The sequence below is a fragment of the Periplaneta americana genome, chromosome 4 (genome assembly GCF_040183065.1).
Source record: "Periplaneta americana isolate PAMFEO1 chromosome 4, P.americana_PAMFEO1_priV1, whole genome shotgun sequence".
Classification (NCBI taxonomy): domain Eukaryota; kingdom Metazoa; phylum Arthropoda; class Insecta; order Blattodea; family Blattidae; genus Periplaneta; species Periplaneta americana.
Genome location: NC_091120.1, coordinates 197,591,003 through 197,617,271, shown reverse-complemented (window position 1 = coordinate 197,617,271; position 26,269 = coordinate 197,591,003). Strand labels below are relative to the sequence as shown.

Genomic DNA, 26,269 nt, shown 5'->3' with positions numbered 1-26,269 from the left:
GTCAACTGTCCGAAGACAGGTCTGAACCTCACAAATGATACCAACAAGGCACCACTTATGAGATAACTAAATCAAAATATAATGAGGTAGGGTGGCGAGTTCTTTTCCCCCTCCATTGCATACATCGCTGACTAGCTATATATTACACTAATCAGACTTCAGATGTATTCAAACAATTGTTCTTCCTCTGACACATTTTCGGAAGTTATCCTCACCCAATTTGGTAAGAAATCATCATTTTCTAATATCAAGTTCATCTTTGTCCTTGTCATGATGGAAATTATTGTCGTTAGTGCAGGATTAATTATTTAAATCGCTAAATATTGTTCAATTAACTTAAATGTAGTTTAATGAGAGTTTAAAGTCCAATTTATGTTTGTGAAATGGATTGTCCCTTTAAGTAACAATTAAAAGGACTTTAAATAACAATTAAAGTTAAATAAGCTACTGTAACTAATCCACAATTAACTAATAGTGATTTAACTTAAATACGGAAGTTAATTGATATTTAATTCGTTTGGATATCACCAAAGTCGATTTCACCAAACTTATTTACGAGTATTAACGATGTACGTGCTAAAATAATGAATTCTTATTTATTGTAGATACCATCAGATGACCTTGCCGCTACACAAAACTTAAGGCCCATTCGCAATGAAAATTAAACATAACCGTAACATAAAGACAGAAGTTCGCGGCCAGGTTACCAATTCACAATGATATACATAAACATTGACATAAACATTACCGTTAGACGTTAACATGAAAGTTTGCAAACTCCAAACTTTCATGCTTATGCTTACGTGATTTGCAAACAGTACACAATCGTGGAGCGCTGAAATATACGACAGAACAAGAGGAAATGACGTCGTTGTTATGTTTCCATGGTTACCAAGTATCTTTTGCGGTTATGTTTATGTTCCCATCGTGAATGTTCTTGAGTTTAACGTACGTTTACATTTTTAAGTTAAAGCTTACGTTATGTTTCATTTTCATTGTGAATGAGCCTTTACATTTGTATTCCTTAGAAATTTCTTGCCTCATCAGTTATAATTTCTCAACATGTGTATGTAGAAATGGTAAGTGAACGAATCGTATGTCTGTAACGTATTAACAAGTCACATAATTATAGTAATACTAGTGGCTATTGCAGCAAATGCTGCAAACTAAGTCCATTAGACTTTCAAATAAACATTTTTCAGATTTATTTTTAGTGAAGAATACCAGACATTTTGAAAGTTATTTGCTCCCATAATAATGAAATATACGGTGTTCCACTGAATGGTTTTTTTAATGCCAAATACTTTTTCTTGAACCTATCCACTTTCAGTTTTTGAGTTTCAGCGCGAAAACGCAAGTAACAATGTCAAGACGATCAGTGGGTTTTTTCATGTGGGAGTAAAGCAGTAGCTATTTCAGGTCATTGTGGATTGTAGCCGAAAGTTAAAAAAAGATCAGGTTTTCTATGCTTTCAAACAATAGACATAGCATTTTGGTATATCTGCTGTATGTAGAGCTTAAAATGTAGAGGGTAAACTCATTTTATCCTACTAAGAGATCTTGCTGAAATGATCGGGAGACTACAAAATTTTGTAGGCCGCTTATTTTATCAGTAGGCTAAGTAATAACTTTTGGTCTTTCCTTAGGAACTGTAATTTTTGCGCTCTCTCGAGCCAATACTGAAGAGAAAGACGCATATAAATATCTACACCACACCGCGATTAAATAGATGAAAAAGATCCAACCCCACTTGATTAATAACTATATTTCATTTTTAATAACAATATTATCTTACGTAAGTTTTGTAGTTATATATTACATAGTCGTCACTAAGTAAATTATAGAAATGAAGATCTAATTTCATATATTCTCTACATCTACTTATATAACTCCAAAACGTTTCATTTTCTTATCATCAATATAGCATTAATATGTATAATTAATGAAAAATAGTCTCTTCATGGCATTATCTATAATAATTTATAATTTCTAATGATAATAATGTCATCAAACCACCTCACGTTTTGTAGATTTTAATATCCAATACACAGCTGTACTCAGAAAATTACACACCACAGAATCAGACCTGTAAATTATTTTTAGTAAGCCTTGAAATTTTTAATAACCATTTGAATTTGAACTCTCAGCAATCCTGCAGATCATGGCCTTCGTGTAATATTGCTTATTGTAGTGTGTTTGTGTTTTGCTTTATTTTGAAAAGCCATTATTTCTCAAAACTTACGACAGATGGGTTTTGGAAAATAGGAAAATGATGTAGGAAAATTGACATTTCACTGAAAACTACTATTTTTCTGAAAAACTTTGGGTTCCAAGCTTCAGAATGAGGGTCATTTATTAAAATCCGTTCAGCCGTTTTCCCGTAATTTCCATTACCACTTCAAATTATATATAGATGTTTTCATCCTGGTAAATAATTAATGGAGAATTCTGAAATGCATAATAAAAACTTTAAAACTGTAGACATTACACGTATTGGACTCGTGTTTTTAAAGAATTCCTTTCCTTCAGACTTCGTACATGGACACAACATGTTTCCTTCCAAATATATGATTAAAAATATTTCAGCTTCCTGTTGAATCATTAACTTCCTTGTCTGGTTACAATATTTCAACTTCCTGTTACATCATGCGTCAATGAAAACTTCCTTATCTGTCAGTAGGCCTACGTGAATTGACGTCTGGATGAAGGCGCAACAGGAAATATCCTGCAGTACAAAACGCTGGTCTCGCAAACACAGCATTGTTTTTTGGTTTCACCAATTTAGAGACTGGTTGAATCTGTTCAGACTTTTTTTTTCAGTTCAAGCCTAATAAATTCTAAAACAGTTTTGTTTTCTTTATACATAATCGAACTGAATCCTGTAAATTGAATTCAGGGTCCAGGAACTCGTAGAATTTAAATTTTATTTTCTCAGACTTTACAAAGTTCTTTAATATTAGTAAATCTATTTTCACAGTTCAGGAACTTTTGAAAATTATAGCATCTTCTTTTGTCACAGATTAGAGAGTAAATCTAATTTTAAAGATAAGGAGCTCGCGGAATTGTTATAAATCTTCAGTTCTCACAGGTGAGACATGCATAATCCTGCTATATCTGTGCCTTATTTCAGAAAATTGTAGCATGTAACAGTATTATCTTTTTCTACAGATTCTAATCACTCGATCTATTGTCGTGATAGTTAAATCAGCTCATCCTAGGAACAATGGATTTCGCAGGACAAATCGTTATACTCCTGGCGTGCATCATTGCAGGCAAGTAACTCTTTTTTAAATATTATCATTATGCTTCCTTTGTTTTCTAGTGTGACAAACTGGTTTGTACGAGTATTATAATGTAATTAGCTACAGACTCTTTTGTTGAAATTCATACGAAATTGGAATTAGACAATATCTGATATTCATTCATTCATAGAGTTCTGCCCAAGGTCAGGTCCTTCACTAAAAACCCAGCATTCTCCAATATTTCCTGTTATTATAACCATAAATTTATCATTCTATGTCATCAGAATCTTCCTGATAGAACTCTCATGGCCGGTTTTTCCAAGTATTGTTAGAAAATTTAACGACTGTTAAACTCTAAACAGTTTGTTAATTAATAAAATTGTATGTTTTCAACACCAGTTTGGTTTAACAGATTGTTAACAGTTTGTTAATTTTAAATGTAGGATTTCGGGAAGTTAACTCGTTTAACATTTAGTTAAATATGGCCGGTGTCTCCACAGCTGTTCGAACAGAAGTTGCGAAATTAATATTTTGTGTCTCTCTGCAGGGAATGTTTAGCATATGACTGGTAATATAACATTTAAAAAAAATACTTTGGACTGTTTCAATACATCAGTGTTATTTTATTTATTTCGTATTTCGTATCCATAATATCAATGAGGAAATATAACCTTACTTTGTAATTATTATTCAGCACGTCACCTACAACTTTCATTTGTCAACTGTTTGTTTTTGGAGCGTGGCCTACTGTAACAGGCTTGTCATTTTATGCAAGTTTCATGACTCACTCTATAATATAGAATTTAAAGATTAATTTTAGCCAATCAAAAATTGTCTTACATGTGTAGAATCATTACCAACTGCCGTTGAGTAGTTAAAATAGTGCTAACAGATGTTATAGTTAAGTGCTGGTTATCTTAAACAAAATTATGTTGAACAAATGGGAAATACATTAACAAAGCGTTAAAAATAAACAGACTGTTAATTTAACATTCATTAAGCAAAATTAAACATTACTTGGACAAACTAGCCATCAATGTCATACATAATAATACAAATTAGGGCTTGTAGCCATTGTCAGTGTTGCCAGGTTTTTTAGACGAAAGTTCCTACAGATGTTAAAAAAATTCCCACAATCAGCAAAAAAATCCCTACTTTGGTCAAATCAAATCTCAACGGTCCCATTTGGTTTTCACGTATTAATTAGGTCTACATGAGATGGTGATAAATTAAAAAAACATCTACTAATACTTATAATTGCAATTGAAGGGTCCACGAAAAGAACATGCTAAGTCACTTTCCCTACATTTCACAAGGGAGCATTTCTTAACTTTAGTACAATGGTAAGACATTATTTTAGTTTAAGTTGCCATTTTACAACGCAGGCTTTTTGCCATTCTGATTTACTACAAAGATAGTTCACTTTATGAGCTAGCAGATGGGACCAAAAACAAAAATAAACAAAAAGTGACTTAGCTTGTTATTTCCGTGAATCCTTCAATTGGATTTCTTCATCATCTGCCATCTCATCTTCACCTAATATAAGTTCAATAATTTCGTCGTTTCTTTTGTCTTGTTTGCATAATACTTTCATTAAATAATTTAAGGGGAGAAGATGGTATTTTTTGGTGAAAATGAGTAAATTTTCAAAAAAAAAAAAATCTTTAAAATACTCTGTGATATGTGTGGAATGCATAGCATAACATTTTGTGGGTATTTGTGCCCTTATCGGATGTTTAGTCGCCATTTTTAAACTTCCTGGGTTATGGATTTTTAAATCATTCGCCCACTTTTATTGTTGTTTCCGGTAAATTAAATTAAAAAAAAAAATTTTTTTTCTTTAAAATACCCTTTGATATGTGTGGAATGCAATGCATAACATTTTGTGGGTATTTGTGCCCTTATCGGATGTTGAGACGTCATTTTTAAACTTCCTGCGCTATGGATTTTTAAATCACTCGCCCACTTTTATTGTTGTTTCCGGTAAATTAAATTTTCAAAAAAAAATTTTTTTTCTTTAAAATACCCTTTGATATGTGTGGAATGCAATGCATAACATTTTGTGGGTATTTGTGCCCTTATCGGGTGTTGACTCGCCATTTTTAAACTTCCTGGGTTATGGATTTTTAAATCACTCGCCCACTTTTATTGTTGTTTCCGGTAAATTAAATTTAAAAAAAAAAATTTTTTTTCTTTAAAATACCCTTTGATATGTGTGGAATGCAATGCATAACATTTTGTGGGTATTTGTGCCCTTATCGGATGTTGAGACGTCATTTTTAAACTTCCAGCGCTATGGATTTTTAAATCACTCGCCCACTTTTATTGTTGTTTCCGGTAAATTAAATTAAAAAAAAAAATTTTTTTCTTTAAAATACCCTTTGATATGTGTGGAATGCAATGCATAACATTTTGTGGGTATTTGTGCCCTTATCGGATGTTGAGTAGCCATTTTTAAACTTCCTGGGTTATGGATTTTTAAATCACTCGCCCACTTTTATTGTTGTTTCCGGTAAATTAAATTTTCAAAAAAATTTTTTTTTCTTTAAAATACCCTTTGATATGTGTGGAATGCAATGCATAACATTTTGTGGGTATTTGTGCCCTTATCGGATGTTGAGACGTCATTTTTTAAACTTCCAGCGCTATGGATTTTTAAATCACTCGCCCACTTTTATTGTTGTTTCCGGTAAATTAAATTAAAAAAAAAATTTTTTTTCTTTAAAATACCCTTTGATATGTGTGGAATGCAATGCATAACATTTTGTGGGTATTTGTGCCCTTATCGGATGTTGAGTCGCCATTTTTAAACTTCCTGGGTTATGGATTTTTAAATCACTCGCCCACTTTTATTGTTGTTTCCGGTAAATTAAATTAAAAAAAAGTGTTCTTTAAAATACCCTTTGATATGTGTGGAATGCAATGCATAACATTTTGTGGGTATTTGTGCCCTTATCGGATGTTGAGACGTCATTTTTAAACTTCCAGCGCTATGGATTTTTAAATCACACGCCCGCTTTTATCGGTTTCCAGTAACTTCATTTCTTTTGCTACATTGCCAGACGAAAATGGATATAATTTCTGAACTATTAAAGATACATGCATGAAATTTCGAACACACATTCTTTAGACTATTAGGAAACGTTTCTGTAACATAATTTTGTTAATTGATTTCATTTTAAAAGTACTTCCGTTTGTTTGCAAGAAAGGAAATCAGAAAATTGTTATTAAATTTTAATTGTTTATTTTACAAACGTAGGGACTAATATGAAAATTCTGTTACAGACAGTTTGTAGAACATGCTTTTGCAAATACATTGCAAAAAAAACTGTTTGAATCTATCTTTAAAAACGGTTTAGATATATCGGTTTTAGTACAATTCTACATTGGGTATATTTTTTTCAAATTTGGGCCCCCAAATATTTTTTTTTTCAAAATATTTTATTTGGTTGAGTTGCCACAGCTATGAGCTCTCTACATACAAAAAATTATTATTATTATACACCAAATAGGAAAAAAGTTTTAAAAATACCATCCTCTCCCCTTAAGCATTTCTTGTGTTAGAGGATAGCCATAGCACATCGTTTGTATATTGCACATGTCCAGCTTTAGCCTATACGTACAAGTGTCGAAACAATGTGTCAATAATTTATTTATTGATTTAATATCGGACACCCTAGAAAATATGTTTTCCACAGAAGCATTAGAGTGCGGCAGAGAAAGACAATTTTTTGCAATTTTAGATATATTTTGAAACATGGATTGAGAGTTGAAATTTTGGTATTCTTACTTTGTTTCCAAAATTCCAGAATTAGCAACTTTAAATATGCCGATTTTTTTCGGCGAGAAAAAAATTTGCAAAAGTGTCCATTAATAATTAGGGGATCAAGTGAAATATTAGACTTCTTGCTTCATTTTAAGGGCGAATAATAAAATTGCCCATGAGTAATAGGAAGGGAAAGAAAAGCACACACTGAAAAGCCCTACATTTTTGCAATTACTGTATTTTTAAAAAATCCTTACATCCCTCTTCGTGTGAAAAACCCTACATCGAGGGAAAAATCCCTACACATGGCAACACTGGCCATTGTTGCCAAGTGAACAATTTTATATAATTTAAAAAACACGCGTTATAGGATATGCACCATTGAAATTTTACTGCAATAGTAATGCAATATATAGATTTTAAAGCAAGAAAACCCATTAAAACCAAAATTAGCATTGTTGTGTTGTATCATATGTTGATTTCAGTTTACAAAAGGTCCTGAAAATGGGCCCCATTTACTACAAATATTACAATCTGTCTTTGAAATTGTTCAATGTTTAACCCTGAGAGGATAAAAAGAAAGGAGGGAGTACTTCAAGCCAAATATGCTTGAAATCTGTGCGACGGATATGAAGTCAAACTATACCTTTTACGCCCCATAATCCACCGCGAAATACCGCCAATTGCCAAATATTAAATTGCTACTATTGGTTTTGGTCATACGTAAACGGATTAGAATGGATCTGGAGGTAACAGGACTACTAGCAGATTATTATATCAATATATGTTTCACTATATATTTATTAAAAGTGTTATGGTTGTGACATGGACTGAACACTTCATTTCCACATTCTTTCTCTTACCAAGAAGGATGTCGGCACTCCTTCGTATGTTAAAGCATAGGGGGACATATCAACGGACATATTGTACAGTTGAGCCGAACAGAATATTAGCTTATTTATAAAAGATAACACCTGCTGAACTTGACTACACTTTTGAAACATTCACAACACGAAATAATTTGTTATCGTAATAATATGAACAAAACAGCTGATAAACACACCGGAAAAAGAGATGAACTATGGGTAATTTGACGGCCATACTAGTACACCTTTTTGGTTCCACCGTTTCAAGCTTATGGCCCGGGGTTGGTTTAACCACTGTTATTCAATTGTGTTTATTAGGTTTATTCACTTGTTTCTATTAGCTTTTATCTGCAGTTGTTTGATCCAAAGCCTCCTCAAATTGGTGTACTGAAGCATTCAAATTTCCCTTTATCCAGTACATATACATTGTCATCAAAAGAGGTAATTTTTACAAAACAATAGTTTACAAATTATTTTAAAAATATGATGTTGTAGCTACATACTGAGACCTGAAGAATCCAAAAATGGGGAAGTAAGTACATGGTGCCATTAAAAAAAAGACCCATTAGCACACTCTTCATAAATGAAAAGTATAGTACTTGAAAACATACTCAAAATATTCCTTCTTTGATACTTTACAACTTTTGTATAAATAGTTTCTTCATAAAATCTATAATAATAATAAATCTGTAGCCGAAATTTTTCTGGTAATTTTCAATTTTCCAAAAATAATTGGTCCTAACATATACAATTAACCACCCTGAAACCGAAAATCGCTTTTTTGACATTTTTGTTTGTATGTCTGTCTGTCTGTCTGTATGTTTGTTACCTTTCCACGCGATAATGGCTGAACGGATTTCGATGAAAATTGGAATATAAATTATGTTCGTTGTAACTTACATTTTAGGCTAAATGGCATTCAAAATACATTATTTAAAAGGGGGGTTATAAGGTGGCCTGAATTAAATAAATCGAAATATCTCGCTTATTATTGATTTTTGTGAAAAATGTTACATAACAAAAGTTTCTTTAAAAATAATTTCCGATAAGTTTTATTCCTTGAAAATTTTTGATAGGACTGATATTTAATGATATAAATGAGTTTCAAAATTAAAATAACTGCCATCTAAGGCCGTGTAATGAATTAAAAAACAAATGACTCCGTCTATAAGGGGCCTTGGACAGCAACAATCGAAAGCTATGAAAGATAGCCTACAGATAATGTTTCTGTGTTTGTATGAAGTAATATCAGAAGCTAAATTAACCATTTGCATAATTAATTATTAATTCACTATAGGAAAGTGTAGTTTCTCTAGATGGACATAATGCTATAATGTTATTACAGTAACTTCTGAGTGAATCGAGGACAGGTAAGATTAAAATAGCTTCTTATGCACAGAAAACTTGATAGGCTATTCTGTACATTCGTTTCCTGTATTTCCTAAAATAATTTTTATGACCAAATGAGTGGTCTCTGGATCAAAATGATCGCATTTTAATTATGCAAATACAATTTAAATTAAGTAACATAATAAACGATTTATCCTTATATCGAACACGAATGTTCCCTGGATCAAATGTCCTATTTTAATTATGTAATTACTTTATATTTATTTCTAACGGGTGCAGCGGAGCGCAAGGGTACGGCTAGTTAGAAATAAGAAAGTTACAAGTATTGTTCCATACTTTTTACTCATCCCATATGACTTTGGAGAATAATCTTGGGGTCGGTCAATAAAATTTACCAGGTTTTGTCTTTTGCTGCATCTGAAATTCGTTGTTATTGGGCAGATCTGAATTTACTTTTGTTTAGTTGTTTTTCAGAATATAATAGAAGTCATTATTATACGATTATTAAAATTTAAGTGCCCTTTTAGTCATAAAGTCTCCTGCTTCCCTATGCATCAGAAAGGGAATAAAACCATTATAAAACTGAATGCTATGTGTAGTTTTGTTAGATAATAGTTAAATATCGCACAATCTTGAATTTTAGCACCTTTTGTAGACTGTTGTGAAATTATTACTTCAATTTTTATTGTACCTGAGTTTTTTAATACTCCTTCTACTAATGAAGGTCAATCGTCCTCCACACAGAACCAAGGCCGCATATGTAGTCAAAGTCGCCTTACGGTGATAATGTTGAGTTAGTGAGTATAGTACGTTACAGAAATATAGTCCCGTTTTCCAATGAAGAAAGAGCTTTCAATATTGAATCATATTTTCACACAGATACCGTACGTTTGCTTACGTCACATCTCGGTTTCCCCCCACTTTTTTCTGCTAGCCCCTCTGTAAAGGCTAGTGGTTGGACTGTCTTAGCTCTTTTCTGAAAACATTAATTCTGTTAGGAATTGGACTTCTACGTAAGATTATACAGCTGTTTAAAATAACTTAAATAAAAAGGCCTCGTAAAGTAATTAACTGTCACGTGATTTCCCCCCTTTCTACGATCCTGCGACAAAACCACTTGAACGAACAGTAGGGCCTAGATAGCAATCTGAGTAATTTTATCTTTTCGGGTCGGGCAGAAGTGAAGATTCAATTTACGGGTACAGTACGTAAGGTACTCTTTTATAGAGTAGGTAAAGAATTGTTTCAACATGAGTTACTGGTACGAAGGACGAAACTGGAATTTGGAATTAGGTACAATAGTCTAAAGTGCGATAATATGCACAAAAGAACTCAAGCTTCTATCGAAATGAACGGCCACCATTTAAAAAAAAATGTGTTTAAATATCGTTATTATGATTATTTTTTCAATTTAAATTCAGTGTCTATATTGTACGCTAATGTGCTGTAGATAGTACAGGGACATCATTTTATTTTTGCTAATATTTTTATATTAACCTGGCTATATCTTTCGATTAATGGTTTTGAGCCGGAAACACCGTTTGCTATCCCCTTCCACGATTGAAGTTCGATGATTCTGGCGTAAAATACAAACAAATCACTTTACTACGTATAGGAGGGAAGAAAAGTAGTTCATCCATTTACGTAAACTAGAAATGTCAAAATTTTGAATTTGATAATTTTCATTAGGTTTTCATTTAATCAAAATACAGTACAGTATTAACAATAAGTGTTTTTACTCACGAACTGAGTTATCCATGCGAACGTATTCATTATGCAGTGTATATTATACTTCTACAGCACATTAGCGTACAATATAGAGAATGAAGTTAAATTGAAAAATAATCATAATATGGATATTTAAACACATTTTTGAAAATGGCGGCCGTTCATTTAGATGCAGGCTTCAGTTCTTTTGTGCATATTATCGCACTATAGACTATTGCATCTAATTCCAATTATCAGTTTCGTCATTCATACTAGTAACTCATGTTGAAATAATTCTGTATCTACTCTGTAAAAGAGTACCTTACGTACTGTAAATTCAATCTTCACTTCTGCCCTACCCGCAGATAACATTACTCAGACCTGCTATCTACTGTCCGTCCAAGTGGTTATGTCGCAGGATCGTAGAAAGGGGGAAAATCACGTGACAGTTAATTACTTTTATTTGTTATTTTAAGCAGTTGTGGGTGAGGGAAATCGTGATGTGACGTAAGCAAACGGACGACGGTACCTGTGCGAAAATTTGATTCAATATTGAAAGCTCTTTCGTCACTGGAAAACGCGAACATATTTCTGGAACGTACTATACTCACTAACTCAATACTGTTTGTATTTACTACGACCTTAAGGCGACTTTGACTGTATACGCTTGGTTCTGTGAGGAGAACAGTTGGAAGTTCACTAGTAGAAGGGGTGGAACTGAAGTACATTCAAAAACTCTGGTACAATAAAAATTGAAGTAAAAATAAAATGATGTCCCTGTATAATATACACTGTACAATGAATATGTCTGCATTGATAGCTGAGTTCGTGAGTAAAAACACTTATTGTTAATACTGTACTGTATTTTGATTAAATAAAACTTAATGACAATTATCAAACTCAAAATCGTGATATTTCCTAGTTTACGTAAATAAGTGAACTACTTTTCTTACCTAGTAAAGTGATCTGTTTATGTTTTAAGCCAGTATCATCAAACTCCGGTCGTGGAAGGGGGTAGCAAACGGTATATAGGCAGGTTAATATTATAAATGTTAGTAAAAATAAAATGATGTCCCTATATCACATTACTTTTCTTTGTAAGAGGCTTCGTAAAACAATTTATAAATTCGTTAATCTTCGATGCTACTTACCTATTAGAGTTCTACGAAATGTTTATTTGGCCATTATTCAGTCTATCATTCAATATGGTATAATTGTTTGGGGTGGAAGTGCAAAAATTAATCTTAGTCCGTTAAATTTACTACAAAAACGAATAATTAAAATTTGTTTGAAGAAACGTTTCGATTATCCAACTAAATTAATTTATTCTGAATTTAATATATTTAATATTGAACAAATTTATCATAAAAATCGTAATAAGTTTGTATTACAGACACACAATTACGACACAAGACGAAATATTAATTCAACATTAGTAGAACCTAAATGTCTCACATCTGCTGGTCTAAAGCATAGCATTAATTTTGGCCCTCGGTTGTACAATGCTTTAACTAAATTACACCCAGAACTTCTAACATGTAACCCACTAACATATAACAAGAAAATTAGAAACGTGTTAATATCTTCAATTTGATTAAATAAATTTATAGCCTATGTGTATGAATTAATCAACCTATATTATATCTGTATTCTATAATTTTGAAATATATATATTAGTCCTACTTTTCACGTGCGATATTATTCTTTTCTAGTGTTAATATTATATTATATAATTCCATTGCCGCTGTAATTATATTTTAGTTCCTATTTTATTTTACTTATTTATTTATATTATTATTATTTTTTATTTTAATATCATATCTGAACTGCGACCGAGCACGAGCGCTGCTCATTCGGTCTCAAATTTTGTTAATACTACTGTATCTTCTTTTTATATTGCTTGTATTATTTTATTTGTATTTCTCCTTGTTTGGTTTGTAATTATATTTCTTTATTCTGTATATTTGAAATAAATAAATAAATATATTTATAGTTGCTGGGATGTTAAGAACTTCCTGTTTGAAGTGCAGTGAATCAGAAGCACACGGAATATGTCCATTATGAAGTGCGATTACATGCTTTCAATTGTCCGTTCTGATTCAGTTCACAGCATGGTTCTCGAACCCCTAACACCACACGTAGTACGTGTTAAGGAAGGGTTCAGCGTGACACTGGAAGCTTACGTGGAGTCTGACGAAGATAATCTGTGGTTCTTCGGTCCAGGAAATATGAAACTGGGAGATTTCGATCACAGAGTCACCATCACCAGGGAAGAGTTTAAAATGAAGCTTCATATCTGGAGGATGGACCGCTTTCAGTCCGGGGTCTACTTTCTGAAAGGGTTCGACGTCCGGAGTAACGCACGCCTCAACTGGACTGTGATCGTACAAGGTCTGTTCTCCATATTTTTGTCGTGGTATTTCACAACCACGGCACAATGAACGCCTGCCTGCTCAGTTCAGTGTCTGTGTGGTTGCAGTTGTTCCTGATTTTCACGTTTCCATGGAAACTGCCTCCACGTGCGGCGTCAATGTTGAAGAACCAGAACTGAGCTGTGGAACTTTGCGTGACAGTGGCCTTACATGGGAGTATGAGGGATGTATCGTCACCGTTAGGGGCTGGGACCACAATATAATGAAAGAATACAACCAATGTGGGGTGAGTGTTCCTCAGATATACAGGGACATCATTTTATTTTTACTACAATTTTTATTGTACCTGAGTTTTTGTATGTACTTCACTCCCACCCCTTCTACTAATGAAGTTCAACGTTCCTGCACACAGATCTAAGACCGCATATACAGTCATAGTAGCCTTACGGTCATAGTAAACAGCACGTTCCAAAAATATGTTCGCGTTTTCCAATGACGAAAGAGCTTTCAATATTGAATCATTTACGCACAGGTACTGTCGTCCATTTACCTACGTCGTATCCCGGTTTCCCCCACCTGCTTTTATTCGCCAGCTAGTGGCGGCTGTCGTCTTAGCTCTTTTGTGAGAACATTAATTTCTGTTAGGAATTGGACGTCTACGTAATATTAAACAACTGTTTAAAAGAACTTAAATAAAAGGGCCTCGTTAAGTAATTAACTGTCACATGGTTTCCTCCCTTTCTACGACCCTACGACATAACCATACGACATAAACACTTGGACGGACAACAGATAGTATGTCTGAGTAATTTTATCTTTTCGGATCGGGCAGAAGTGAAGATTGAATTTACAGTACGTAAGGTACTCTTTTATAGAATAAGTACAGAATTATTTCAACATGAGTTACTAGTACGAAGGACGAAACTGGTAATTGGGATTAGGTACAATAGCCTATAGTACGATAATATGCACATTAGAACTGAAGCCTATATCGAAATGAACGGCCATCATTTTAAAAAATGTATTTAAATATCTATATTATGATTATTTTTCAATTTAACTTCATTCTCTATATTGTACGCTAATGTGCTGTAGACAGTATAATATACACTGCATAATGAATACGTCCGAATGGATAGCTCAGTTCGTGAGTAAAAACACTCACTTTTAATACTACACTGTATTTTGATTAAACAAAAACCTAATGAAAATTATCAAACTCAAAAGCGCGATATTTCCTAGTTTACGTAAATGGAGGAACAACTTTTCTTCCCTCCTATACCTAGCAAAGTGATATGTTTGTATATTACGCCAGTATCATCGAACTCCAGTTGTGGAAAGGGGTAGCAAACGGTGTTGATCCAAAGGTATAGCCACGTTAATATTAAAAATGTTAGTAAAAATAAAATGATGTCCCTTTATATGTAAAACTGAGTAGATTCAATACATTCCACACTTTTCACTTGTTCCTTTACTAATGAGTTATGAAACAAATCAGTATAAATTAGTGTTGTGGGATTTAATCGATTAATCGATCAATTTCTCTTGTAAGATTAGTCGATCAAAAATATTCAATCGAATAATCGAGTCGATTAAAATTAATCGGTTGTAGTTGATATTAATTATTATTTTGTTAATACAAACTCATACTCAAAATTCCGACAATATTGCTCTCTAGGAAATTGTTTACTTAAAAGCACAATAGTACTGTTATTTTCTAACTGCAAAGCGGATAGTGTAGGGAAAATCTTTACACCAACACTTCAGACAGAGATGGAGATATGAGGACAGTGACCTAGTCTATCTCTATTGGAAGTTGAAGCACAATGAGAAACCTTTATTAAGTTTTATGGTTTTCCAAGAAAACTTCCACTACCTTCATATCAACATGTTAATAAATGTATTATTATTAACGTCAATTTTATTTACTGTGGCATCTGACATGCATTTTGAATTTATGGTACCATGATTATTCTTTCTTTCCTATATTTTGATAGGTACCGGAAGTGCTAAATAATTATTCACAAATCAGTTAATTACTGAATCGTATTATGAAAACAACAACAGCAACAAACGTTCGTAAAATCAACAAACTCATAGTAGACCCATTTTTGGCATAGTTGTAAAAAAACACAGTGTAAAATATTTTAGTACACTACCTTCATATCAACATGTTAATAACTTTATTATTATTAACGTCAATTTTATTTACTGTGGCATCTGAAATGTGTTTTGAATTTCTGGTACCATGATTATTCTTTCTTTCCTACATTTTGATAGGTACCGGAAGTGCTAAATAATTATTCACAAATCAGTTAATTACTGAATCGTATTATGAAAACAACAACAGCAACAAACGTTCATAAAAGCAACAAACTTATAGTAGGCCCATGTTTGACATAGTTTTAAAAAACAGTCTAAAATATTTTAGTATACTACCTTCATATCAACATGTTAATAACTTTATTATTATTATTATTATTATTATTATTATTATTATTATTATTATTATTATTATTATTAACGTCAATTTTATTTACTGTGGCATCTGACATGTGTTTTGAATTTCTGGTATCATGATTATTCTTTCTTTCCTATATTTTTATAGTACCGGAAGTGATAAATAATTATTCACAAATCAATTAATTACTGAATCGTATTATGAAAACAACAACAGCAACAAACGTTCGTGAAAGCAACAAAAACTAAAGGCTCATTCACAATGAAAATTAAACATAACGTAAGCGTTAACTTAAAAATGGAAACGTTACGGTAAAATTAAGAACATTCATGATGCAGACATAAACATAACCGCAAAGATACTGGTAACCATGGAAACATAACAACGATGCCATTTGCTCATATTCTGTCGTATACTTCAGCGCTCCACGATTGTGTACTGTTTCCAAAGCAAACTTTCATGTTAACGTCTTACGGTAATGTTTATGTCAATGTTTATGTGAATCATTGTGAATGATCCCATTTGATAACCTGGCCGCAAACTTCTGTGTTTATGTTACGGTTATGTTTAATTTTCATTGTGAATGGGCCTTTATATTATGCCCATTTTTGACATAGTTGTAAAAAACACAGTCTAAAATATTTTAGTACACTACCTTCATATCAACATGTTAATAACTTTATTATTATTAACGTCAATTTTATTTACTGTGGCACCTGACATATATTTTGAATTTTCTGGTACCATGATTATTCTTTCTTTCCTATATTTTGATAGGTACCGGAAGTGCTAAATAATTATTCACAAATCAATTAATTACTGAATCGTATTATGAAAACAACAACAGCAACAAACGCTCGTAGAAACAACAAACTTATTGTATGCCCATTTTTGACATAGTTGTAAAAAACACAGTCTAAAATATTTTAGTATACTACCTTCATATCAACATGTTAATAAATTTATTATTATTAACGTCAATTTTATTTACTGTGGCATCTGACATGTGTTTTGAATTCCTGGTACCATGATTATTCTTTCTTTCCTATATTTTGATAGGTACCGGAAGTGCTAAATAATTATTCACAAATCAGTTAATTACTGAATTGTTTTATGAAAACAACAATAGCAACAAACGTTCGTAAAAGCAACAAACTTATAGAATGCCCATTTTTGACATAGTTGTAAAAAACACAGTCTAAAATATTTTAGTATACTACCTTCATATCAACATGTTAATAACTTTATTATTATTAACGTCAATTTTATTTACTGTGGCACCTGACATGTATTTTGAATTTTCTGGTATCATGATTATTCTTTCTTTCCTATATTTTGATAGGTACCGGAAGTGCTCAATAATTATTCACAAATCAATTAATTACTGAATCGTATTATGAAAACAACAATAGCAACAAACGTTCGTAAAAACAATAAACTTATAGTAGGCCCATTTTTGACATAGTTGTAAAAAACACAGTCTAAAATATTTTAGTGTATTGCTTTTACATTTACAAACAACATTGACAATAAGCTCCCTATAGCAAATTCACTATTCACTCTGGAGGAGAAAATGTTTTGACTGCCACATAGACAATGAAAGTACGTTGTTGGAAATGGAGTTGCTGGAAAAATATCGCTATTCTGGCCAGTGTGGCACAAATACTATTAAAACATGTATTCAGATATGGAAATGAACACAAGAATGTATGTATAAGTTGGTGAAAAATCCAGAAGGAGGATATTCTCCATCTTGTCTCCTTGAATTCTAACACCGCCACACAGAACTGATAAAATTAACTTATCTCTCCGCAGGAACTATCTACACTTGATCCTCCTGACAGACAAAAACTACTCTTAGAAGCGGCCAAGATTGGAGACGTCGCACTGGCATCTATGCTGCTGACCTTGGGAACACTAGTCGATAGAGATGAACATTCCGATAAAAATCTTCTTTGTGAGGCTTCTCGACAGGGTCACATCGAATTAACACAGTTACTTTTGAACACAGGCGCAAATTTTTCTGCAGAATTTCTTTGTAATATATTCGGAGAGGGATTTGAGTACAGAAAACAATTAACACCCTTTCATTGTGCAGTGTGGTCTGGATCAATTTCTGTAGTAGAAATATTTCTTTCTCGCGGCATAAACGCGATCTCTAACAATGAAACTCTTCATTCTGTACCACCCTTTCTGTTCGCTGCTCTGTCAGGATCTGAACCACTCGTCCAAGCATTCTTATCCTGGGGCGCTGATCGGAATTGCACTGACAGCGATGATCGTACAGCGATATTTTATGCAGCACGATCAGGGTCTCTTTCGCTTGTTCGCAAATTCATAGACTTAGGTGCGAAGCCACTTTCTGTTGACGTTAATGGTAACAGTCCCTTGTTCTTCGCTGCTAGATCAAGTTCAGTGTCTTTAGTGAAATTTCTCGTGTCCCTTGGCGCAGACCCTTTGCATAAGAACTCATTCAATGAAACACCTATTGTTCCTGCAACATATTCAGGATCAGTTTTCATGTTGGAAGTATTTTTAAAGTGGGGAGCGAGCCCTTCCTCGAAGGACAGGCTAGGACAGTCACTGATACACATAACGACTCTTAAAGGTGACTTTTTACTTACTCAGTTTCTTATCAATGCAGGCGCTGACGTAAACGTTATGGACAACGAAGGTAAGACACCGCTTCTTTTGGCGGCATTTATGGGTCACTTGCAAATTACTCAGTCACTTATCAGAGCAGGAGCTCGGACAGACGCTGTGGACAAAGAAAGCAAAACACCGCTCCACTGGGCAGCGATAGAGAATCACATACAAGTTGCTCAATACCTTATCGAAGCAGGTGCTAGCATAGATCTTGTGGACAATTGGAGTTATACACCACTTCACTGGGCTGCGAATAATAATCACTTCAAAATTTGTCAGTTACTTCTCGAAGAAGGCGCAGATCCAGACATTGTGAACATTGACGGTAACACACCGCTCCTTTTGGTTGCATTTGACGGTTACTTTGAAATAACTCAACTTCTCATCAAAGCAGGTGCTAAGAAAGATATTATGGACATTAATGGTAAAACAGCGCTGCATTTGGCTGTACAAAATGGTCATTTGGATGTTACTCAGATCCTTACTAAGGCAGGCGCTAACACAAACATTGTGGACAAAGAAAATAGAACACCGCTCCATTGGGCTGCACTTGGAAATGACTTTGAAATTACTCGGATTCTTGTCAAAGCAGGCGCTAACCCAGACATTGTTGACAAAGAAGGTAAGACTCCGTTATACTGGGCGACAGTTATGGGTTACTTAAATGTTGCTCAGTTTCTCATTAAAGAAGGAGCAAATATAGAAATTGTGGATAATGGAGGTGGTACACCGCTTCTTGGAGTGGCAATTATGGGTTACTCTCAAATTACTCAAATTCTTATCAACGCAGGCGCTATTGTAAGCGTCAAGGACTACAGAGGCTGGACACCCCTTCACGGGGCGGCAGTTAGGGGTAGCTTGAGTGTTACTGAACTTCTTATCAAAGCAGGCGCTAACCCAAACACAGTGGACAATGAAGGCAAGACACCGCTCCATCGAGCGGCAAAAAATGGTCACTTGCAAGTCGTTCAGTCTCTTATCAAGGCAGGCGCTGTCACTGATGTTTTGGACAGTGAAGGAAAAACACCCCTACACTGGGCGGCACTTAGGGGCCATTTACGAATTGTTGAGTTTCTTATCAATTCTGGCCTGAGCCCTACAGCTGGTGATAGAACTGGCAAGACACCCTTAGATTTGGCCAGGAAGGCGAACAGATCCAAAGTAGTAGAATATCTGTCAGGATTGAAAAAATGACTTTATGCTGTAGTTGCACGAATTGTCTTGTGCAATACTGTAATTTATATACATAATTTGAACTGGCAATGGAAATTACGGGAAAACGGCTGAACGGATTTTAATAAATGACTCCTCATTTTGAAGCTTGGAACCCAAAGTGTTTCAGAAAAATAGTAGTTTTCAGTGAAATGCCAATTTTCCTACATCATTTTCCTATTTTCCAAAATCCATCTGTCGTCAGTTTTGAGAAATATGGCTTTTCAGAATAAAACAAAACACACACTACAATAAACAATATTACACGAAGGTCATGATCTGCAGGATTGCTGACATATTTAGAGTTCAGATGGGGTATTAAAAAAAAATTACAGGTCTGATTCTCTGGTCTGTAGTTTTCCGAGTACAGCTGTGTATTGGATATTAAGAACTACAAAACTTAAGAATGTTTGATGAGATTATTACCATTAAAAATGAAATATTATTATAGTTAATGCAATATTATGTGAGTAGACCTATTTGTCACTAATTACATACATGAATGCTTTATTGATGATATGAAAGTGAAACCTTTTGAGGTTTTATATAAGTAGACACAGAGAAAGAATATTTTAAATTAGATCTTTATTTTTATAATTTACTGAGTAACAGCTATGTATATTGTTACTGAAAACTATAAAACTTACGTAAGGTAACAATATTGTTATTAAAAATGAAATATTTTTATAGTTATTAGTCAAGTGATGTGGGGTTTTTCATATATTTAATGGCAGTGTGATGTAGATATTTATATGTGTGATTCTCTAATTTTCCTCGGTAGTAATGAGTCATGCTTCCTATTTTAGCTGCGTCTTAAAACTAAATCAAAATTAATTTCATATTTCTTTGGTTTAATCGAACCTGAAATTTTCTTAACTCTCACCTACTGGGTGTTCATTTCAAAGTGTGTCATGACGTCACTGTTGATGAGTCGGCGATTTGAAGCGAGTTTCAGCTTTTGTGTCAGAGAAGTTGCCTATTAAACAAGGCGTTCAATCTGAACTTGAGAACGTGTACGGTATAACTTGAACGTTCGGCGGTCTGTATGGTCTGTGTGCTACCATAACCTCTTTCGAACTATGTTTTGCGCGGCCAAGTCGTACGCAGGGTATTTATCATCGGTTGCGTACGGCAACATTCCACAATACAAATCAAATGCTCCGTGTCCATGTTGACCGTCGAAGTTAATGTCAACAAATACGTAAGTAATTGTCTTAACCCTCTCCCCATATCCCGACAGTAAGAAAAAACTCACCTCAGTACATGTTTCGAAACAGTTCACATTCCTGCCACTACCGGCGTTACCGTACGTATCGGTAAGTATTCTTCTGAATGAACGCCGTACTTGCTAGGCAACTTCTCTGGCAGATAAGTAATACACCTCTGCGGAAGTGTAGGAAGATTGAATTCTCTAGGCTCATCGACTAGCCACGTGACGGCATACAGCGAGCCATGACACACTTTGAACTGAACACCCAGTATAATCCGCAATGACCTGAAATAGCCACTGCATTATTCCCACATGAAAAATTCCCTGATCGTCCTAACATTGTTACTTGCGTTTTCGCATTGAAAGTCAAGAACTGAAGGTGGATTCGTCCAAGGAAATGTATTTGGCATAAAAAGCATTCAGAGGGAGTATGTTTCACTATTATGGAAGCAAATAACTTTCAAAATGTCTGCTATTCTTCATTGGAAATAAATTTGAAAAATTTTAATTTGAACTTCTAATGAACTTCGTTTGCAGCATTTGCTGCACAAGCCACTAGTGTTGATATAATTACAACAAAAAAAGTCTTACAAAAATCGCCCAAAGGGCCTCCTCCTGTGTCAGTGGATTCCCTAAACCTGCGTTCCATTCTTTGGCATTCTCTGTTGAAAACGCCTGGAGTGTTTATTTGATCAAATCCATTTAGGATTCGCTCTCTCAGAACGTCAAAATTAGGCAAAGGAATTGCATAAAGGAGGGTCGGGAAACAGCCACTATCAGAGAGCTTAGCTTCTGTCGCTACAGTTTGCTGTTGTACATAGATACTCATGTTGGCTGCTCTGTTTACAATAAGAGTTTCCGACTCCTAGCATAATAATGGATTTCAAATTTCAAAGAAAAAACATCCATTGTTTTAAGTCTGGCGTCTCTAGTAAGAAAGAATGAAGACTGATTGAAAAACTGATGTTAATTATATTAGCAAAATAAAATTTTATATTGTTTAAATTATAACCCAGAAACATGTACTATAGTCCCGTCGCTCTAATTTCCGGCAGCCAATCGCGTTGCAGGTAGGCTACGTTTAAACGTGTGCGTCTTGTGATTCGCTGAGGAAGACGTTATTCATTTCTTAAGGCTCGATAAATACTTAATATAATCGCCCGCCATTTTGGCTCTTTCGTTGGCGTTCGCAAAAAGCACACGATGTTATTTGCTGCTCAATTATTTGCTGAATTACAGTGCGTTTGATTTATTATCATAGGAGCTACGACATGATAATGTTTAACGGTGTGGCAAATAGATTCCTCGTCTGGTAGCTCGGCAACGAAAGAACAAAAATGGCGAACGATACTACCTACCTAGACTTTATAGAGCCTTCACTTCCTAAGACGTAAGCAAAGAGGAGGAGTCACGCCGGGAATAACAGCGTCGCGACTATACTTCTCTTATTTTTACAGACTTTCAACCGATTGCTACGATTAAACCGTAAAACATGGATGCGTGGTCATCCCGAGTGAAATACGTCAATAAATGCGATCTTTTCAAGAATGAAATCCATTTCGAGCCATCTCTTATGGTTTAGGACTATTTTTGTTTGGCTTATGAAACTGCTATGCTGGGCGTAGCTAACGAGAAAGACTAGCTTAGAGATGGAAACGATATATCGGTTTTTACGAAATACCGATATTTTTCTTTCGATATAGCGATATATCGACATCGAAATTTTGATTCAATATATCGTATAATATATCGGTTTTCTCATAAATTTATCGATTTTTTTTTTTTTTGTGGAATTATTATCATTACCAACAAGAACAAAATCCACACTAGACAACTCCGATAGTTCCCGAGAGATGGCGCTAATAAAGGTGGACAGTTACATAATTGTGCAACCTCACTCAATACCTTGTTCTCGGCAGGAGAGCAACTCCCATCCTGAGAGGGAATCGTCTGATCTCAAAACGGGTATCAAAACTTCTATTTCTATATTCTGAAATGGAAAGAGAAGCAAGGATTTAATACCGATGTGACATTTTGTTTACGTCAATGATTTCTATGCACAACCTAGTGCTGACATTCTGTTTTCTTATTATATCTTTCAGTGCATAAAAATTCTATTCCTATAATCATCACCATTGTTGTTTGGAATGTTGGAATATAACAATAACTTGCAATGGGAACTTACTGTAGAAGAATTGTATCAAATCAACTGTAAAGTTTGTTAAAACGTGTAATATTCTAAGTACGGTTTACTTACATTTAAAAATGATTACATTGTTAGGTAGAAAAGAGCATTACATCTGTGTCCTGGATTGAATCCTATATAACATTAGAATAATTGAATCGTGTTCCAATATTAAATTCTCAACCATGTAGAGTTAACTTAACTCTTTCCCACTACATAATTTAAGTTCCTTTGCCTCCACCATAATTTTGATTTAGGTTAGGACCTACATCATATGGTATTGAAAATGTATTGTTTATTTTTACAATTTTATATTTATGCTTTTGACTGTTATGATGTTAATTTCAATGGTAAAAATATTAAAATGTAAGTAATTTTATAGTGATACAGTAAATGTACTCCTGAAAATGCAATTTGCTTACGGAATAGCGATATATCGATAATCGTTCAATATATCGATATATTTTCTGCGATATATATCGTTTGCAATATATTGCAATATCAATATATCGGTATTTAATTTATTTCCTCCATCACTAGACAGGCTTCGGCACGAATTGGAGTCACGTGGTTATCATGGTCTAGTCATGGCCATCTTGACAACCGCCTAATATAAATACATGTTCAAAGTTCTAAAAAAAATAAAGGAATTTCTATACTAAACTCATGTTAAAGGTGCATTTACATATAACCTTGTACAATGTTGGTCATTTATGACTTATGACTACAAAAATGTGACGACGCGCCTTAGCCTCTCTTTCTCGTTAGCCACGATGCTGAAATCATGACGCAATAATCCCTTCAAGTGCGACTTCATAGAAAAATAATATGTGAAGAGAAAGATTATTACCAATCTGGTAATAATGTATATACCTAAACGAAAGACTAATAAATGTTACTTGGTGCTGTAAATAAATAGTATACGTATGGATATGGCAGTATTTCAATAAAGGTATAGTGTAATGTTAAAGTCAAGGTAGGAGGCTTACTGTAGCCCATCAAGTCTAAGCTACTCTGTATTATCCAACTTTCCCCTATACAGAGTTGATTATATAGAGTACAAAATAATGAAAAGAAACGATATTAGACTGACATTAAATTTGAGATACACTTAAATACAATTTGATTCGGTGTATATTAAAAAAAAAACGGTTACCAGCTTAAACTGGCAAGCAAAAATAACGGGGGCAAAGATGCATTATAGGGGCCACCCATCACACATTATACTCAAAAAAAAAAAGGTAAGCGGAAGTAATGGTTCGATTAGCGTTTTTAGCATTCGATATTCGATAAACATTAAATGCTACTAAATTAAAAATTAAATAAAAAAAATAAACAGTTTGTTACTACTGATGTGATTTCAGTCACTTTGTATTATATTTTTGGTCCAGGGAAAATACATTTTACTATTACTGCTGTTATTTACATTTTGAAGTAGGCTATAAGCCAACAATATAAAACTGGCTGTTAATTTAGAAGTTGGCAACATATTTTATGTCCATTATAACAACAATACATATCGATAGTAGCATTCATACCATTCAACCAATAAGGAGATTGGCTCCTATAATGCATCTTTCCATAACCGGTAATTAACCGTATGAAAATAACCCGTTATTTTTGCCCATCCCTATTCCCTACCTGACTGTTGATGTTCTCCTGGAGAGATGTGGAGGCTGCTGCCGCCCTGGACCTCCTGGATAAAACCGTTACTGGCACTGATTTTCTTCCAACGCAACGTTCGACCAATATATGCATCAGTTCATCTAATAAATACACGAAAAAGAATCCACCACAAGTCAGAATGTCGCTGACGGGTATATCTGGGTTGGAATTGATCCCAGTTTTCGGGAGAGCTGCCAGTTTCTGTCTCATGTCGGGCATCAGGTGAAGAAACGCGATTCCCAGTAGAGTACCCCCGCTGAAGCAGATCACAGCTGATATAAAACTTGTAACTCTTCGACTTCTAAAACTCCCATGAGTTTTAAAGTAACTTATTATTGGATATGGCAGCAGACCACACAAGAGCGAGAATATTGCCAGTGCTAACAGTGTTAATATCTTGTACAACACCAAGGCCATTAACGGTTATTTCTGCTATTTCACTTGAACATTTTCTTAATGTTCATAGAGAACATCTTTACATTTCCATAGTAATAAATTCGTTTGTTGCGTTATTTGTTGACATTCATTTTTACCTCTTTTTTTTTTTACTTTCTGATAAAGACAGTGCTTGTTACGAGTAAATTTATCAGGGAATGATGTACAAGAAATATAATTTTAGTAATAATTTAATATTAGTTTTAATTTCCAATGGCAGATCACAGAGCTTTGTCATAAAGGGATATAGTTATCTAATTGTTAAAAGAAACCATTTGAATCTTGGAATGGAAGATTGAGCAGGATGAGTACGTGAGCTGAACTTATTTATTTAAATTGACGCTATATTAAGACATGTCTTAAATTTAATCAGGAAATGTATTTTCTCACATTTTTTTCGTCGTAACTGACATTGTTACTCGTATTGAATTGTTATAAATTTAGTGTGCCACATCAAATTAGTGATGGGCGAAGTTGTTCTTTTCCCGGAACAGTTCCGACTGTTCCGGTTCCGAAAAAATACTATGTTCCAAATAACAGTCACCAGTGGTGATGAGTCGGAGTCGTTGAGTCGTTCAAACGAACGGTACAGTACCCTCCCTCTTTACCATGCTGCTCACACTGGAGCACTCATAGGCATGACATAGTACACATTCTTATCTATAGATGGCACTGCAATGCACATTCGAATCGATTTTGGAAAATTGCTGTGCATGCGGACAGAACTCAAAAGCTTAATGTTAGTAATTAAACAGCTGTTGACTACAAGGACAGAATACAACACTTTGTTTTCGTACATAAAGTTATAAAGACATGGTAGCCAACTAAAAAAAATAACATAACATTTAAAACATATGGTATGTAATTTCTCTTCTCTCTATTACATAATAAAAAAAACAAATCATTAATTTTTATTTTTACTTTTCTTAATGCAGTTATAATAATAATAATAATAATAATAATAATAATAATAATAATAATAATAATAATAAATATTACAATTTCATAAATAAAAAAGATATATATTGGCAGTACTGAAACCTGGAAACCCCGCAGTGGGTTAGTAAAATGTTGGAATCGCATCTTTACCAAAGTGTAATTTAAACTTCGCATTAAACCTCGCTCTCCAAATCAGTACTTATATGGGTAGTT

General features: G+C 33.9%; 2 protein-coding genes across 2 annotated transcripts in view; one reads left to right on the top strand and one right to left on the bottom strand.

Annotated features, from left to right (window-relative positions):
- Positions 1–25,570, bottom strand: part of LOC138698561 (zinc transporter ZIP3-like) — a 42,530-nt gene extending 16,960 nt beyond the window's left edge. Inside the window, exon 1 of the mRNA XM_069824572.1 lies at positions 24,659–25,570. Coding sequence (XP_069680673.1) covers positions 24,659–25,099 — 441 coding nt within the window. The 5' untranslated portion in view covers positions 25,100–25,570. The remainder of the gene's footprint in view (positions 1–24,658) is intronic.
- LOC138698560 (ankyrin-1-like) lies at positions 13,038–24,101 on the top strand. The gene is made up of 3 exons (XM_069824571.1): positions 13,038–13,322; positions 13,411–13,589; positions 17,580–24,101. The coding sequence occupies exons 1-3, from the start codon at positions 13,043–13,045 to the stop codon at positions 19,602–19,604; spliced, it is 2,484 nt and encodes an 827-aa protein (XP_069680672.1). The 5' UTR covers positions 13,038–13,042; the 3' UTR covers positions 19,605–24,101.
- Positions 25,571–26,269: the final 699 nt, after the last annotated feature.

Coding starts and splice junctions, on each gene's coding strand:
- LOC138698560 (XM_069824571.1), top strand. CDS start 13,043: ATGGTTCTCGAACCCCTAACACCACACGTAGTACGTGTTAAGGAAGGG. Junction 13,323..13,410: donor CTGGACTGTGATCGTACAAG/GTCTGTTCTCCA, acceptor GTGTGGTTGCAG/TTGTTCCTGATTTTCACGTT. Junction 13,590..17,579: donor AAGAATACAACCAATGTGGG/GTGAGTGTTCCT, acceptor ATCTCTCCGCAG/GAACTATCTACACTTGATCC.